This window comes from Rhododendron vialii, chromosome 2a (genome assembly GCF_030253575.1).
Source record: "Rhododendron vialii isolate Sample 1 chromosome 2a, ASM3025357v1".
Taxonomy (NCBI): domain Eukaryota; kingdom Viridiplantae; phylum Streptophyta; class Magnoliopsida; order Ericales; family Ericaceae; genus Rhododendron; species Rhododendron vialii.
The window spans coordinates 12,175,833-12,194,177 of NC_080558.1; the positions used below are offsets into that span (position 1 = coordinate 12,175,833).

At 38.5% G+C, this 18,345-nt stretch overlaps 2 protein-coding genes across 3 annotated transcripts; one reads left to right on the top strand and one right to left on the bottom strand.

The window, feature by feature from the left end:
- The first annotated feature begins 484 nt into the window (after positions 1-484).
- On the top strand, positions 485-4,735 carry LOC131316285 (protein farnesyltransferase/geranylgeranyltransferase type-1 subunit alpha). The gene is made up of 5 exons (XM_058345605.1): positions 485-855; positions 2,168-2,277; positions 3,410-3,530; positions 3,704-3,799; positions 4,123-4,735. The coding sequence occupies exons 1-5, from the start codon at positions 616-618 to the stop codon at positions 4,552-4,554; spliced, it is 999 nt and encodes a 332-aa protein (XP_058201588.1). The 5' UTR covers positions 485-615; the 3' UTR covers positions 4,555-4,735.
- Positions 4,736-5,868: 1,133 nt separating this feature from the next.
- On the bottom strand, positions 5,869-16,827 carry LOC131316523 (endonuclease III homolog 1, chloroplastic-like). Of its 2 annotated transcripts, XM_058345925.1 has the most exons (11): positions 16,635-16,827; positions 16,374-16,495; positions 15,502-15,565; positions 13,207-13,278; positions 12,612-12,730; positions 10,014-10,080; positions 8,843-8,934; positions 8,521-8,658; positions 8,336-8,440; positions 7,365-7,448; positions 5,869-6,269 (listed from the first exon to the last, which is right to left on the bottom strand). In XM_058345925.1, exons 1-11 carry the CDS (start codon positions 16,777-16,779, stop codon positions 6,126-6,128), a joined length of 1,152 nt encoding a protein of 383 aa, XP_058201908.1. In that variant the 5' UTR covers positions 16,780-16,827; the 3' UTR covers positions 5,869-6,125. The 2 variants fall into 2 exon arrangements, with proteins under 2 accessions (XP_058201908.1, XP_058201909.1); XM_058345926.1 differs by lacking the exon at positions 13,207-13,278.
- Positions 16,828-18,345: the final 1,518 nt, after the last annotated feature.

Below are 18,345 nucleotides of genomic sequence, written 5' to 3' on the forward strand. Positions count from 1 at the left end.
TAACCTATGGATTTGTTTTGAAACATAGGAAAAAGAAATTAAAGGAGGGTTTTAAAAAATCTTATTCCCCACCCCTTATTTGGTTTGGGACAAAAAATGAGAGCATATGACAAAACAGAGTTCAAAACAAAATTTTACAAACCCTCATTTTTCTTCTTAATTTTTTTTAAATCATTTTTCGTTTTAATCATTTTCCTTTTTTTTTTCTCTCCTACTTTTCACCAGTTCCAAACGGCGCCTAAGCCATTACCAAGGGTAGTGATTTTTCACGTTAATTTTTTATAAAAGCACTCTTTTTTTTTTTTTTGGCCTTCTTGTAATATGAATTTACAGTGTTGCTCAAGTGTGAAAAAAATACAAATGAAAGACTAATTCGTAAATTCACATCACACAAAGCGGAAAAAGGATGGAGTTATAAAAAATGAAAATCATTACCTATTTCCAATTCCAACTATATATGAATAGAAAACTTTATTTTCACTTTTCAATTAGACAAAACCCTCAACGAATCTCTTTACTTTGCCCTCTCTTCTTGGAAAGAAGCCAAACCCATCTCTCACAACTCACACGGATCTGATCCCCTCTCTCTCTTTCTCTCTCTCTCTCTCTCTAGAAATGGAATCGGACGAAGAAGAAGAAGTCGAAAGAGTCCCACTGAGCCGTCGGCCGGAGTGGTCGGACGTGACTCCGGTCCAGCAAGACGACGGCCCGAACCCGGTCGTGCCAATCGCGTACAAGGATGAGTTTTCAGAGACGATGGACTACTTCAGAGCCGTGTACTTGGCCGACGAGCGGTCCCATCGATCTCTCCAACTCACTTCCGAAGCCATTTTCTTGAACCCTGGCAACTACACCGTAACTCTCTCTCTCTGTACGTATATGTATATGTATGTTATGTGTATACATAGTAGACAGCCGAGCACACGCGATGGATTAATCTGTAATGAATTCTGGCACTTCTTTCTTTTTTTTTTTTTTCTGGCCAGCAGTTTCTTTGACAGTTGAAAGCATTTGGACATATGCTTGATCTTGTTCTTATTTGCTAATCAAAACTTGGATGTGTATTACTACTAGAAATATTAGTTGATCAACCGTATTGTGCCAAAAAAAAAAAACCTCAATATTGATGAATTATGCGTAGAAGTTTGCTTATGTGTGTTCTTAATTGAAAAGTTGTGTTAGAAAGAGGTCAAATTTGTAGTTTTAATGGCATTGATTCATACTTGTGGAGGTCAGTGGGATCAAAATAACAAAATATTAAAAATTTAACCAATTTAATGGGTAAATGCGGCGGTCAGTGGGTCAAGTGACCCCACGTAACCCATGGTAGCGACCCTTGATTAAAAGGGTAGTTTGGGAAACTAAAATGTGAGCAACCCTCAAAACTGACCTTCACACAGAAGGGGTTTTCACTTTATGCTAGTAATAGAGATGGAATTTCTAGAGAACAACAAATGTGAGACTGGTTGTGAGAGCATCTGCCCTTGCCCTATTTTTCACTTAAAAGTTAAAAGTCCACTTCTTGGACTCAAAGTTACTACCAAATTGAGTTTCACTCATGTTTTACTCAACAACTCGAGGAGACTTGAACCCTCACTCAACTTTTTGGACGGCAATTTTGAATTTTGTGTCTATCAAATTTGCAACTATGCAATTTGGATGGAAAATATAGTAAGAGCATCTCCAGCCCTTGACTCGGAACCAATACCAAAATCAATCTCCTAAACTCACTCGAATCAGGGATTATTCATGTTTTTTCTTAGGCTCAAATTCTTTATTAAAACTTTTTTGAAGGTTATTTCCTCCTGTCCAGTTACTACTTTATTGAAGATTTTACTCAAATTTATGTGGAGAATCGAGTTTATCCATTGAATGCTTGATACCAAATGGAGTTCTTTTGCTCCTATTTGGAGTAATTTGAGTGAGGACTGGAGATGCTCTATGGGTTGGAGTCTGAAACCTTCTTATGGCAAAGTCAAGAAGCAACAACTAAGGTAACATGAGAACACCAACGAATTACATCAGGAAAACTATACGTGGTTAAGCAATATTTCCTCCTGGGGAAAAAATTACAGCTTTTGGTTATTGGGAGTTTTTGCCATTGAACTGTGATGGGTCCATGTTAAAAGCTCAATTTTTGTTGTTCACTTTTATTTTCCGTTTGCAGGTGTGGCAGTTTCGTCGTGTAATACTTGAGGCATTGAATGCTGACTTACATGATGAACTTGAATTTGTTGAAGATGTTGCCACTGATAACTCGAAGAACTATCAAATATGGTGAGTTGTGGTGTTGCATATTCATCACTAATTTTCCCTTTGCTGCTCATTATTTTTGCGGGGATCATTGTTTCTATGTTTTTAATCAATGGTCGGGCCTTGTTTTCTATCGTTATACTGACGAGATAAAGAGTTGATGAAACCCCCCAAACAATGTTGTGAGCATCCTATCGAGAGCTTATTAATATTCTAGTTTGGAATGAGTAGGAGATGTTAAAAGAAGCAACCAGAATATTTACCAAAGCCTTTTAGGCCAAGTGGTTTCTACTTGGCTTCTCAACATCGACACTGGGGGATCAAGTTCCTTTGTTATCTTTCCAGCCAATGCATAAATAACCAAACCTCTGGACGTTTTGTGCCATGACAGGCAATGTGACTGATTCCTTAGCGAAAGATCACCAGTTTGTTGGTTGTCTGATAAACTCAAAAGTAAAAAAAAGGGTGGAAAAACTGATAAGTTTTCCCCTATCCATTTGGCTTGATAGAGAGTTATTACTTCAAAAACCTCAACTTTCCTGGGCCAAATAGTTTGTACGGTAATTGTACAATTTCAGAAGAAAAATTCCTGTGACAAAGTAGTAATGGACATATTCCTTTTCAATTGCCAACAAACAAAACAGTGAGATGGAAACAAGTTTTGTTTCCTTTCCTTCCTTCATAATCAGACATACACCATGTTGCGCATGTTATGCAAGATTTCGTAGGGGTAAGCTGTTTGGGAGAACAAGTCAGTAGTTTGATAGCAAAATCGATGTTGGCTTCGGTTGCCATGCCTGTTGGATATTTTGATATTTTCATGCATTTGTAAGGATGTCCAGTGGTGACTAAGTCGCTAACTACTAAAACTTAGTGCTATATTGGTTACAGTTGCCTTGTCTGGAGGTTATTGTGATGCATTTGTTAGTATGTCCAATGGAGAGTAACTTGCTAACTACAAAATCTTTAACTCTATATTGATTAACTGAGTAGAGGCTTTATTGTCAATGCATTTTTGTCGCCTTGTCATGCAGCTCATATGTTTAACATCTTAACTAAACTAGCAGTGTATTGGTCCTGACCAGCGATACGTTTGCTAATGATCTTACTAAACTTAAAGTAGTTTTTAATGACTTGAGTCAGGGTGTTGGTGCAGGCATCATAGGAGGTGGCTTGCTGAGAAACTGGGACCCGATGCTATCAAAAAGGAACTTGAGTTTACTAAGAAGATTTTCTGCATAGATGCTAAGCATTATCATGCCTGGTCCCATAGGCAGGTAGGGCTTGTTATCCTGGTACTACCCTTACTCGAGAATATTGTAAGTACGGTGTACAGATTGTATTATTGTAATACATAGTGGAGGGGTATTTTTGTGCTTATTGTTGGCATAGGAATTTCATGTTACCTATGAGCAACTGGAAATTTAAGAAGGTTTTTTTCCCCATGCAGTGGGTTCTTCAGGCACTTGGAGGTTGGGAAGATGAACTTGACTATTGTCAGCAGCTCCTTGAAGATGACATTTTCAATAATTCTGCTTGGAATCAGGTATTGCTGAATGGTAAAGTGGTAATATCCCAGAAGGACTTGGTGATTTTATCATTCATTTCTTATATTGCTTTTTTCAGGACAAATACTAACTAATCAAGAATGGTCTATGTATCAAAAAGTTGAAAATGTTAGTTCTTTTTGCTTGAGTTTCTTGGTGGAACCGATTGGTTTTATTTTGGTTCGGCATACATGAAAGTGTCAAGGATACCTGCAGAGTTTACATTCTTCACACTTCGGTGTATTTAGTTCATGCCTTTGATTTTCGTGAATATTACAAATAATTACAACCTCTAAGTTCTACTATAATATTTCGTCCCCAGAGATTTTTCGTTGTCACAAGATCACCCCTCCTGGGAGGCCTGGAAACCATGAGAGATTCGGAGGTACGTTACGCAGTGGGTGCTATTATATCCAAACCTGAAAACGAAAGTCCATGGAGATACCTTCGAGGCCTATACAAAGACGATACACAATCTTGGGTCAACGACCCTCAAGTGTCTTCAGTTTGTTTGACGGTCTTGAATTCCAAAAGCAACTGTTTGTTTGCTCTGAGCATGCTTTTGGATCTTGTCTGCCATGGTTTCCAACCCGGCAAAGAGTTCAAAGATGCTGTTGATGCTTTGGTATCAGATTCGGATTCGTCGGATTCAGATTTGGCCCCAACAGTTTGTTCTCTCTTGGAACGTGTCGATCCAATGAGAGCAAACTATTGGAAGTGGCGGAAGAGAACACTTCCTCCCCTAACAGTTTAACGGCGGAAGGGGATCAATATCCATTGGCTGGTTTAATCTGTTTCGTTGGTATGGCAGTTTTCTGTAATATTTATCCGCCAGCCTGATGTTGTAGTGTTAGTTTTCTCCTTATTTCATTTCCATTGTTTTGTAGGTTGTATTGTTAAATAAAACTTACAAAAACATTATTTAGAAAAAAAAAGACAGCAATTTGGTACTGAACACGGACTGTTTTCCTTTAGAAAGGCTTTTTATTATTCATGGGTAAAGCATACCAAGGCGTTTGAGTTGAATTACGGAGTAGAGAGGCAGCTGATTTCAGTTATTAGTCTTTTCACTATTCTAGTCTTTTTCCTCCTATTTTGAAATTATCCTTGAATTGCAGCAACACTCCGGAGGATGATTCAGATGGAATACATGATGAGTGTTGTTACATTTAATTGGCTTCAGAATCTAGCCGTGGCGATGGAAAATTATTGGGTGTTCTTGTGGCACACATTAAAACCGACTAAGTGTATAGGTCCCACATGATTGTGTGGTTGTAGAGGCCGTTTTTGCCCTAGTGCCACTTATAATTAGTCCGTAGCAATTGTGCCAAGCTAGTGACTGCTATAATATTGTGCCGAAACCTTATTTCGCTGTGTTTTCTTGTAAAAGCTAATCTGATCCATGTTTACGAATCAACCCAGAATCATTATTAGTTAGCTCTCCCAGAACTTGATGAACCCTTCCTGTTCTGAAACTGGAATGTGCTTAATGATCGTTCAAATACTTATGTATTGTCATTTTAGAGGATGCAAGTTTCCTTAATTTTACAGTATCGAGCTACGATTAGGTTGGTTGTCCAGATTAGCCCCGAAGGATAGCGGAGAGGCTTACGGTTATACCGGAACCAAGTTGCAAATTGACGTTTCCTACTTCCAACCCTTAAAATCCGGCTATGAGACTTGGAGAAGGTGAAATGAAGAGCTAATTGCAAAATAACTACTAAAAGCTTTTGATACCAGACTTGGCGACCCGCTTGGCCGGCTACGGGGATTGGCAATTTGGCAGTTGCGTTCACCTGGGATACCCCCAGGTCAGGCCAGGCTATGGGTATTGGCAGTCGCGTTCACCTGGGCTACCCCCAGGTCGGGTCCATCAGACGGCCCAGATGGCCGACCTACAACCCACCCCACTACAATGTTGTAAGGCATCGGGGCACTGGTTAACAAACCAACAAATAGGTTAATGGTCTGTCTGAGATCAACGTCGTTATGTTTGGCATGTCCTAAAATATCAAAGAGGGAGAGCCATAGAACAATCAGAAACAATGGGCAGAAAGCGCAAATGCGATTAATTTGCCAAAAAGATGCTTCATTGCTTTCTGAATTTCACATTTTTTAGAAATTACACTGTTTAGTATCATACAATTAGAATCTTCCCAAAGTTTTTTTTTATCCCACCTGATAACAAATCCGAAATGCTTCCAATGCCATCCAACAAAAAATATAGGAGGTACAAGACATCCTTTGTCTTGAACGACAAATAAAGATGGGAGACTGGGGATGAAAAAAAAATGAAAGAGATTCATCACTTCAAAAGCAATCGCATCATCGCTTCTTGTTTTTCTCGTACTTCTTTCCCTTGGATGATGGACTTGACGTCTCTTTAAATGCAGACGGGCATAAATCACTAATGCTGCAAATTCCACATCGCGGTCTAAGAGGAGTGCAAACCGTCTGTCCAAATCCCACCTGTTTCAATCCAAATGACACGACCAGAACGCAGTTTATCAAGCGCATATCTTCCTATGCCATCACAAAAGGATAAGATAGTGGTTTTTGTATCGAAATAGACGAACCCTGGCCTATTTTGATGTTGAGAAACTTACTTTCATGACGTGTCATTGATTGTATCTAAAACATAACCCTAGCATGCCTTTATGTAGGCTACAAGACTTGATGACTATAAGAAACCTAAACCAAAAAACATGCATAACAAAGAAACCAACACTAACTAGGAAACATGAATAATGGCCAAGACTAAATAGGAAGCACAATGGTAACATAATATTTCCTAATATTATACTAACACTTTCATGGCAAAAAGCCAATTCATTTTGTCTCTAATTTTGCCTTGGTACTTTAAAACCAACAGATTACATCCCCAGGTTGAAGATGAAGCTCAACAAAAGATATATAACGATCCACCTAAATGTTCAAGCTCTATAAGAATTGGTCGAGCATTGCTGCATTTGGCTTTACTTCCATGGTCATCTGCAACAGTACTTTTTCCCGTAGAAAATCCTTTGAGCGACCGCCCTATGTTACCTGGAGCTCGGATAATACCACTACAAGTAACGGGATGTGGTATACTGTCTTGTATTGTTGCATGAAAGAGATAAGCTTTCTATAGATAACAAAATTAGAATATCCTTTTTTCAGCCAATAAACACCAATGAAACAAAACATCATATTTCAAATTCTTCATGCCAAACATATTTCTAGGAGCATAATGGCCAAATGTCTTAACATTTTCTCTTGAAAACTCCACTCTCTAGGTATTTTTATTTATTAGATTTGATTCTTGTGAAAAACTCTGGGGATTACCAAGAACAAAAAATCACTGCTTTTGAAAAATGCTGCAGCATGTTTTAATATGTGAGCGTTCACTGGTAACACAATCACCAAAGATGGGAAGAATTGTTATCAACCAAACACCAAATCCAATCCAGCAAGCATCTTGAATGACAACAGTAGGCTTGATGATATATTTATCCTACAAACCATAGCAAATGGATGTGTGTGGTCCTACGTACATTCATGTGGGAAGACTGAACTCAAACATACCAAAAGAGGGTTAATTGGAACCCACTGTTCCTTTGGAAGCCAGAGTTGCAACGACTCTCTCGTTTGCTCTGGAGTTGAAGTATTCTGACAAGAAAACAGAGGAACACAAATCAGTATTGCTGCAATGCAATCCATCATAAATATGTGCTTGGGGTGGAATTGAGTCACAGGCAAGTTAACCCACTCCCTCATTCCGGTAATCGATCCAGAAAAACGAGGTAACAATCCAAAGATTTAGGATGACTTAGACGTATAAAGGAGTGGTCAATTGACAGCAACTCAGGCCGTTAAATACCAACTTGAAGGAATTCAAAGATATATTCACAGGCTGAGGTCACCAGAGTTATAACACGTTTATATTGCAGAAATTAAAGACACAAAAGTAGAAGAAAAATAGAACCTAAAAAGCACACTGGCACTGCAGACAACAGTTTTAGTAACTATCATCATCAACTGCTTTTAACCTTCTCAAGTTCGAGGAAAAGGATGCTCTTAATGGAACAACATGATCCTGGGTTGAAAAGAAAAATATTATCAAGTAACATTGTAAGCCATGTGAATGCTGCTTCTTGTTTATATTTGGTTGAACCAATTGTGATGCTGCAGCCACACCCAAACTCTTATCAATATAACTGCGTGTTATATCTGGCTATGCAGTAAAAAATATATGATGGATTCCTTATATAAACCAACACTTATTCATCTACTATGTATCTAGCTTTTTGCCACATAATTTTATAGCACTACAAGTCCTGTGTTCCATAGATTGGTTTTCGAATTCAATTTCCTGCAAATTCAGAAAGCAAAACTGAAACATTTAATTTTAGAATCCAATAACATTGGGGAAAAAATGAAATTAGAAGAAAGAATGCAATGTGGAAATGACAAAGTCAAACTTACTCAGAGTTCCTTGAACACAAGAAAAGCATATTTGATGCAATCTTGTTATGAAGGATGAGAATGAACTTTACCTGTTTTGTGCCTGGCCGTGAGACCCACCCAAGTCTATTGCAGATACGATGCACATGAGTATCTACACAGATCCCCTGAACATTGTCCCACCCCACATTCATAACCTACACCATCCCAGCAGTAAATTATCATAAAGCCAGCTTCGGTGATTAAGTGGAAAGAAGTGAAAGATATTCAGCCATACCAGATGAGCCATCTTCGGACCAATACCCGGGAGCAAAAGTAACTCCTCTAACGTACTAGGAATGTCTCCATCGTACTTTGTGAGACATATTTTTGCAATTTTCTTCAAGTTGCTAGCCTTCTTGGGGTAAAATCCAACCTAATGCGACACAACATTCCTGCTTAAAGCAAGCTAAAATGGAAATACAGGCAGGAGTGCATCAAATTAAGTTAAGAGGCTTTTGTGAACAACATTTATCTTCTCAATATCAGTTTTTTAAGATAAACAAATAAAACAGGAGAATTTTTACACTGCGTGATCAAGAGACTTAAAAGATACATACTGGGTAGATCAAGCTCTTGATTGTGGCTTCATCAGCCTTGTCAATGGCATCTGGAGTAAGCAGACCATTTTGAAGGAGACGTTGAATAGCTCCTGCACGAGTAGTAAAGGAACTTTTCAATGGAAATCTATAAATGCAGAGAAAATCCATTGGTATGCAATGCGGAGCAACTCCCTATCAGATTACATGGTGTAAATGTTGTCACCGTGTAATGTAAGAGACAAACAAAACTTGTTTGCCTTCAGATCAAAAGCACAACTACAACACTTAAACCAAGGGTACGTTTGGGGCTCCGGTCAACAATGATTGGATTGGATAAGACCATATGGATTCACATATCAAGCCTTATCCCAAGTTTGGAGTGCCATTTCATTCGTCTTGATGCCAGCGTGGCTTATCCAATGGATGAAATGGCATTGATGTGGAAAGTGAACACATTAACTTCATAAAATGAACACGTATAACTTGTACATGGGCAACGTGGTATAACATTCACTCGATAATGCCCGAGATGGTGGAAGACTATCAAATGGCATTCTCACCATCGATTGCACTAACACGGAAGGAAATAGCCAGAACTAATTTGGGTAATATACTCACAATCTATCACTACAGTTATTGCTATCACTGTAAACATGGTTTAGGATTGTATAAAGGTAGGGCCATCTAATCCAATGGATCCACCACAAAGATGGGATATGTTCGGAAATTTCCTCACCGACGTGATGGATGGATTGGATTGGATAACTATCCTATCCACCTTCTTCCTTAAGGGAACCAAAAACACACCCAAACACTTGAGGCCAACATATCGATCGGTCAATGCTCTTCCAGTTTTTCAGTATACAAAATACCACATTTACTTCAAACAAAGTTGTTGCTCTTATAATGCAAAACTTTGTATTAAATGTCTTCCCCAATCATCAATCTTAAATGGTAGCCAGCCAGAAAACCTACAAATTTCCACCATTGACACTAATATTTGAGTTAAAACACTAAAGAATATAGATCACGGCAAATACCACCACTAGCCTCAGTGCACCAGATTCTGTAACCACAACCTGCAACACTAGGACAGTTTGGAGTCCTTTATAATCAAAAGATTCAAAACATACGAAGAATGAGGCAACAAGTATCCTAAACAGCTCTGACTGAGAATATTTGAACTTGCCATGAGTAACATTATCCTTGGTCTGGCTCGAAAGCAGTGAAGATGCTAAGACAGCAAATCTTCTTTCCTGATAAGAAAAGCAAAAAACAACTAGTTATTCCAATAGCACCAAGGTCAACCCCTTCGAAGTATAAAGCACTTATATTTTTTCATACGTTATAAGAGTAAATAGCAGAAAATAAACTCATAGGCCCACTTCACCCGATGAAAATTCAGAAGACCATTTCTTGGTTTGTATAGTCTCTAAAACAAAAGAGAGCCCCTTTTTCCAGGGAGAACCTTGATGCGGGCACAAGGGGAAATTTTAATCATGGATCAGAAGAATTTACGTGGCTAATTAGTGCTTAGAGCATCCCCATTGTAATAAGCAAATGAGTGCACATAAGCAAATTTAACAACAATACTCAAAAAACACCCCACAGTGTAATAAGCAAAGTTATAAGTCTTTTAGCAAATAACCTAATTCCACCCATTCCATAACCAAACTTAACAACGTTTACCAATAACCAAACTCAAAACTCAATAACTCAAAAACTCAAAAACACCCCACATTGGAATCATCTCATCGAGACGAATAATTTGGTGTGGTCAGGTGCGTGATTGGAACTCGTTTGCGATTAGACAAATGTGCATTGTGTATTGTGAGGGTTTTTTTGGTTAAGAATGCAAAAATAACCAATGTGGAAGTAGAGGTTGTTAAGTTTGATTATAGACTAAATGGATAATCAAATGCTGACGTGGCACATTTTGGTTATTTGTTTTGATTATTACCATTGCGGATGCTCTTATAACCTACTTACATGAACACTTGTAAATGTATGCAAGTGCTTATATGTATTTCATGTTGAATGGACATTTGCTAAGCATTCATACTTTGTAAGTTACGAATCCTCCATACTTAACATAAAACTTCCATAATACACATTCAATAAATGCTATATAACACCAGGTAAATACAAATTTCCAAGATAATCAACATGAAACACAAACTCGCACCAGCACCGGACACTTGTAATTGGAACTAATTCTAGTCAAAAGTGGTACTTTTCAAGTGTTTATCACCGATCACCTTGGAGATATTTAGCATAAATTCCGACATATCACCCAGCATCCAGCCACCTTCCTTGCCGCCCAAACAAAAGAGAGATAAAATACTATCTTATGTGTATCTCAACTTTGCCTAGGCAGGCCTTCTCTGCTTAATTGCCTTGTACCTTATTCTTATATGTCATAGCAAGTTCAATTTTCAGCAACAGAGAGGAAAAGAGTGAGAAAGTGTGAGAGACCATTTGGACAGAGAATACACACAGTAGTGAGACAATACTGGGCTGTTTAACAGTATCCCATGGCTGATATAGTAGGAGAGCAATCCTAAGAGCCAGTAGTTATTCTACGGGATTTCAACAAGCAGGCTAAGTGGATTAGAATAAAGGACAACATGCAAGCTGCTTATCTGCAAGAAAACAATTGATCAAGTTGTTCACGCGGGATATAGTTTACATGAGTAACAACTTGATACAGTTGGCATATTTTTACCCTCCAAATGACCCTTAAGGAAATGCATAACGGAATCAACATTACACCAAGCTTTGACCACCACATTTGAAGATAACCTAATACTAATTGGGAAGTACATATTTCACATGTCATGAGACTCGTAACGTAGACCTACAGACGCACTAGTCAAGAAGAGTGACATGATAGTAATGGATAGTCGGGCAAGGGGAAGAGGAAAACCTAAACCGACTTTGGATACCATGATATGGAAGGACTTGGGCTCACTAATTCTAAGTGGAGAGGTAGTCCTAGATAGAGCTCAATGGAAAAACAAGATTCATGTAGCCCCCCAATTGAATGGGACACAAGGCTCGGTTTGGTATGAGACTTGTAACATACAGAATCAATTGTTAACTTATTATCTACATAAGAATCTAACAACACCCTTAAAAGCACTTCGCTATTTTCGTTCTTGTGTAGCAAGAAAACAAAAAAATTATACTTAATTTTCTTTGTTGTGTTGTAGCATCAAGAGTGAAAGATCTTACACACTTAAGAGATGAAGATTTACAACCAACCAATTGTTCTTGTCGAAGTTCATTTCTCAACTAAACCAGATTCCAACAATACTAACAGTATGGAATTGCCATAGCTGCACCACGTCTGACTGAATTTTGTTAAACCATCCAACTCCAAACCAATTAGTAATGAGTGGAGAGGCCGCCCAGGCTCATATACTAGTTTTGGAAGAGATAATTAACCGATGTGAGACAACTTCCAACACTCCCCCGCACGTGCGACCCCCGACTTGCACGTGAAGAGGTAAACAAATGATTCATAACACTTGGATCACAACAAACAAGGGTGCACTTATGGCACAAATAAAGGGGAATAAATTCTCCGAAACCCTAACTCTGATACCGTGTTAAAGCGTCCAACTCCTAACCAATTGGCAATGAGTGCAGAGGCCGCCCAGGCTCATATACTAGTTTTGGAGGAAATAATTAACCAATGTGGGACAACTTCCAACAAATTTAACCCCTGACTTATCAGCTCAAATTTATCCAAAACTACACAACATCAGGCTGAAGAAGGTATTACCTTGGGAGGAAGAGAAATGCCAGCTTTCTCACATCCCATAGTGTCCACTGGTGCACCTTCAGAAGATCTCATATTTTGTATCCCTTCAAGGACCTTTTCCCAATTGGCAGGGGGTTCATCTGCATCAAACGAGATATTCAAGATCTTTTCAAGTCTCAAATAGGACACCATCTATGAAATATGGCTACGCGTGTTAGGTTTGCGAAGCTTGATTCGGCTTTAGTTTGCCACTTTGCTAATTATGTAAATTCTAGGATCAAAATATCATGTTGTATGCCACTAACATAATCTGCCAATCTTCTGGTATATGCCATAAGTGAATGCGTACACAACTTGATAATTGTTTAAAATCTGTGCTTTCTATATGCATTCTTTTCTTGATTGTTCTTCGCACATCGTGCGTGTGTGTTGGGTTGGCCGATTTCTGAATGCCACAGGATGGAATGCAATACGATATTGTACAGTGATACAGGAACTCTGCAAAAGTAGGATACTCTCCACTCTTGAGAATGTGAATGAGTTTGCCCATATCATCTACCAATACCTTCCTCAATGGGATGTAATAATCTGAAATTGCCATTGCTGCTCCACATACCTTTTGACCTAATTCCAGGCACAAATTTGCTTTCCATAGAAGACACATCTTTGGAAGCTACTGCCGTTGTTGCTAATAAAATTATCAAAAGGAAGAGAACTTAGGCCATGAAAAAAAGAAGAATAAGAAACATTACACAATCAGAAGGAAACATACACGAAAATATAGTCAACAACTCCACATACATGCACATGTATATGTATGCTTATAGAGAAAGGGAGAGAGAACAAGGTTTCATATATAAAGTCAGAGAGAGAGAGAGAGAGAGTTGACTTTGCTTTGATCTTTAAGTTTCGAGTGAATGCAGGACTTTTGGTTTTATCCTTCTTGTTAGTCAATTTGATAGGAGAGTGTTAGACTTTGAGGAAGGTATATAAATTTTATTTTTTTAAAATACCCTCCTTTTTCGTACTCAGACCTTCATTCTTATTTTTTTGATAAGTAAATAATTATATTAGAAAGAAGGCATTGAGGGAATGCTGCCCGTGTACCAAAAAAAGCCACAAGACATAAAGACCCTACACATTTCCATGCGAAAGGAAAAGCTCAAACCAATCTAAGAATTGGTCAAGAGTAGGATTACAATCTCTCGTCCCAACTATACAAGCTATTCACCAAAGAACTTTTGAATTTTGATACTAAACAACAATCTTTCGACCCCTTCGAAGCATCTTGAATTTCTTTCCTGCCATATGATCCACATCAAACAAAGAGGGATCAAAGTCCAAACTTGCTTCCGCTTCTTTCCCACTTTAACACCTTTCCAAGCAATTAGGAATTCCATCACATTTCTCGACCAAGCCTACCAAATACCAAACCAAGAGATCACCATGGTCCAAAGCTCCCATGCCGCCAAGTAGTGAATAAGGAGATGATCAACTATCTCCGCATCCTTTTTGCACAAACAACACTAATTGACAATGATTCTCCAAATTGATTGCCAAGGAAAGGAAGAATTACTCCTCCCACAAAGAGATTGATAGTAGGATTTCACATGAAAAGAACCATCTTTTGATAAATTCCACCACATCTCATCCTTCCATTCTCCTATCCTTCAAATATCATGCACTCTAGGAAGCAAATCCTTCAAAGCCTCTTCCTCCCACTCATTCACTTCCCTACGCAAACGGATGTCCCATACAACTCCTTCATGAAAACAGAGATAATAAAAAATATTAACTTCCTTGTTGCAAGCCAAAAGATAAATACTCAGGAACGCATCCCGCAAACTCACTTCCCCACACCACACATGCTCCCAAAACTTAACCCTTTTCCCATTACCCACCACCAAGTATGTATTCTTTAGAAAAGCATCCCACCCATCCATAACTCCCCTCCAAAGCGCCACCCGGCCCACCCCATAAGGCAATCTCACATGCAAAGACGACCAATCTCCCCATCCGCAACCATACATTGCAACAACTACCTTCCTCCACCATCTCTCCCTTCCACATGCAAATCTCCAAAGCCATTTGCCCAACAAAGCTTGATTGAACAACTTTAACTGCATCACTCCCAAACCTCCCTCCCTAATGGGCGCACAGACCATGTCCCAATCAATGAGATGGTACTTGGACCTTTACACACACTTATTCACTTACCAAAAAAAAAGTTGCTAGGCTTAACTGGACAATTATACCTTGCAAACAGCTGAATTGCGATAGTAGCCAACCTTTTCGGTTTGGGGAGAGAGATAGTGCCCAAAAGTCGGTTGATTTCTCACAGTCCCCACATTGCCATTTTATTGTAGAGACTCACTAGAGAAGAATCTTTGAAATTGTGTCCAGTTTCCTAAAATGCAGAAATGTAAACTTGATCCAGCCATCCAGGGAAGATGCATCAAGATCCTTTTCCACAAATTGTTTCATAAACAATAATGAGTATAAAATCCACTTCAGGAAACTATATAAATCATATCCTTCAATAATTCTAAAAAACTCAGCCTGCTATAAAATAAAAACCACTGTATGTCATACTAAATCAGAAATTTTGGGTTTCCAATTCCCACCGTCCCAATATTGGTCATTAAGCAGGGGCTCAAAGAGTACTTCAACTCTATGTGCAATTGTAGAAGAACTATAATGTGCTAAACAAAAGCAAACTAACCAGACAACAAAAAATAGAATAAACTGACAAGACACCACTGTTTGTCCTAAAGGATTAATTGGACTCAACCGCATATCTTTTTAACACTGTCAGTATCTTCTTCGCATGCAATATGAATATAAACACTTTGGGCAGCAAAATTCATCTCAAATTCTTATTAAGATAGTTTAGTAAAAAGAAGGGACTTACTTTGCCGAGAAAAACTCTGGGCCTTCCCATAGGCAAAGTCTTCAATGTCGGGCAGGCCACATAACTGCATTTAGGTAAACTGATTACTAGAGAAACCGACCCTTTTCTATGGACAACTCAGTCTCATTGTGGTAACTACATTAATTTGAGAAGTTTTTTAAAATTTAATGAAGTTCAAAATCTATTGACTAAGGGCAATTCAAGCCACCAGCAAGGCATTTTGGTAGATCTCGCAGAAATCTATGAAACGCTAAGTGATTCCTGTCGGCAGAAGTGAGATGGAACTTTAAGAAGAAGTGCCATTATACAGAAAGATCTTAAAAGAGTATGACAACTAATGTCACTAATCTAACCTTATATAAAAATAGTCACTGCTGTATTTGTTACATTTCCTTACAACAACTATGTTTACAAACCCGTAGGCAAGTAGCAGCTTCTGGCAAAACGCATGGTTTTGGAAGCAGGATGGAAGCAGTTTTCTTATACAAAACACATCAACAGCTAGATATACATCTCCGTCTAGGGTGTCTGCAGCCCAAGTTGTATGCCCAACCTTTGGGGTTATAAAATTGCTTGATTACTACCATAGCATTTTATTAGGGGTGTATCGATGGAACGGTTCAAGTTTTATTCACTGGGTCTTCCCATTTTCCCCAAAATCTCATTAAAAAGGTGGAGATTTTACAGGTTATAAAAAACGAACAAAGAAAAACTCTTTTTTCCCCCATCATTTATCACCTCAGGTAATCATCCAAACAACTGATATGCTTTCTTGTCTTTTCTTTCCCCTCTCCCTTTCTCATAATCTAGAGGAATCTACGTAAACATTTATACTTAAATTAAACAAACCAGGCGAAACCAAATGTTCTCACTTTCTGTTCAAGAGGTTCTGTTTTAGGCTCAATGGACGAGACTTGCACTTCCTTTTTAGCTCTCTTCTTCCGAACAAATACGCGAACCTCTGGCACAGAAACTCCACTGGAAGATTCAGAACCTGAGCAAAAAATACAAACAAAAACAAATTAAAAGTGTAAGCTTTTAAAGGGTTTGAATGATTGAACTCAAGCAGTGAATAAATGGAGCGTCGGAGACCAAAAGAAAGAGAGCTGTTAATTTATAGGCGATTTACTGACCTGGGTTGGGCTCTGAAGGTGTGATTTCTCTTTTTGAGGGGAGGGCTTTAGAGGAGAGTCTGGTTATGGGCATTATTTTGATGGAGTGGATTCGCGCCAAAGGCGATGGAAGAAGCAAACAAGTGCGGAGGAGAGAGAGAGTCATGGAATTTGGAAGGTCTGGGAAGGACTTTGTTGTGTTAAAAGTTTATGCAATATTTTGAGGGACCGCTATTCGCGGCCCTTTATTTTCTTTCATAGCTCATTATATTTTTGTAAATAGTTGTTGAAAATCATACATAATATTTTGGTAAATAGCTGCTGAAAACAAGATTATATTTCGGTAACTACATGTCAAAAATATGTTCAACTTTCGGTAAACAACTGCCGAACATACATTTTCGATAAATAGCTGTTGAAAAAAATATTATATTTCGGTAATTGGATGCTGAAAATATATCTCAATTTCGGTAACTAACTGTCGAGTATAATTGACAAATTTTAACGGGTTGTAGGAGAAAATAAAAGCTTACGAATAGCAGCGCCCTATTTTGAGCAACTCACATCTCTTCCCACCCTTCAAACGCCTTTCAAAAAAAGAAAAACATAAATTCACGGTTGAAACTTAATGCTTTGTTTGGAACTCATAGAAAGTGGGGGGAAGATAATGGAAAATAATCAAGAAGAAAAATGGGAGAAAATAAATGGGGAGATTTTACATTTGGTATAGCCCATTTTCTCTTCTCTTTTCTCTCAAACCAAACAAATGAAGAGAAGAAAAAAAAAGTTTAACTTTCCCTTCCTTTTTCTTTCTTTCCACATGTTCCAAACAAAGTATAAATATTCTTGTATTAATTGAATAGCGATATGAGATTTTGTAAGTTGTAACTCTCTTCGATCATCTCTATTAAATTAAAAAACGCCATCTCATAATGCTATCCACATGTACATTAAGAACAGATTTTACACCGCAGCCAACGTGGCACTTCTAGTGGGAAAAAAATGGGCCCATTCTCTCCCTGCCAACTTCGACTCCCACCCATTTATAATTTCTCCCAAAATTGAAACAAAAAAGATAAAGATTGGAAACAGGGGAGAGAGAAAAAAAAAAAAAGAACTTCTCCCAATTTACATCCCCAATATTCACCTCCAAACTCACCCCTCTTCTCCGGCAATTCTTCTCCGGGTTGGAAATAGGGTGGCCGTCGGGTTCGCCGAGGTTGCACAAATCCGTGGTGGAGGTGCTCGGTGCCCACACAACCTTCGTATGAGAGATAGAGACAAAGAAGCCTTGAGATTTAGATGTGGTGGAGGTGGGGGTCGTCGGTGGAGAGAGAGAGAGAGAGAACACTTGTGTTGGATGGTGGTCAATTGCATCTCGGGTGGTTGGCAATTGTTGGTGGCGGTGAGTGCTGGTGCGTGGAGGTGAAGCAGAAATGGGTTTGGGATATTTTGGAAGCAAAAATTATATTCCGAAAATTCTGAATTTTTTTGGCAAAATGAGAGAGGAGAAAGAGGGGGGGGTGGGGCCCTTTTTTTGGCCACGTTGATTGTTGTGTAAAATATGTTCCTAATGTATGTGTGGGTGGTATTATTGTTAATTTCTTTAAATTTGAAGATTGATAATGGGGTAAATTTCTCTTATATCCCTTCGACTTTCATGCATATTTCACTTCAATCATTCTATTTTCAATTTGAACAATAATAACCTTGAGATTTCGATTGCGTTTCA

Coding starts and splice junctions, on each gene's coding strand:
- LOC131316285 (XM_058345605.1), top strand. CDS start 616: ATGGAATCGGACGAAGAAGAAGAAGTCGAAAGAGTCCCACTGAGCCGT. Junction 3,531..3,703: donor ATGCCTGGTCCCATAGGCAG/GTAGGGCTTGTT, acceptor TTCCCCATGCAG/TGGGTTCTTCAGGCACTTGG. Junction 3,800..4,122: donor ATAATTCTGCTTGGAATCAG/GTATTGCTGAAT, acceptor TTTCGTCCCCAG/AGATTTTTCGTTGTCACAAG.
- LOC131316523 (XM_058345925.1), bottom strand. CDS start 16,779: ATGACTCTCTCTCTCCTCCGCACTTGTTTGCTTCTTCCATCGCCTTTG. Junction 13,279..15,501: donor CCAGAGTTTTTCTCGGCAAA/GTAAGTCCCTTC, acceptor TAATTTTATTAG/CAACAACGGCAGTAGCTTCC. Junction 8,659..8,842: donor TCAAGAGCTTGATCTACCCA/GTATGTATCTTT, acceptor GTGTCGCATTAG/GTTGGATTTTACCCCAAGAA.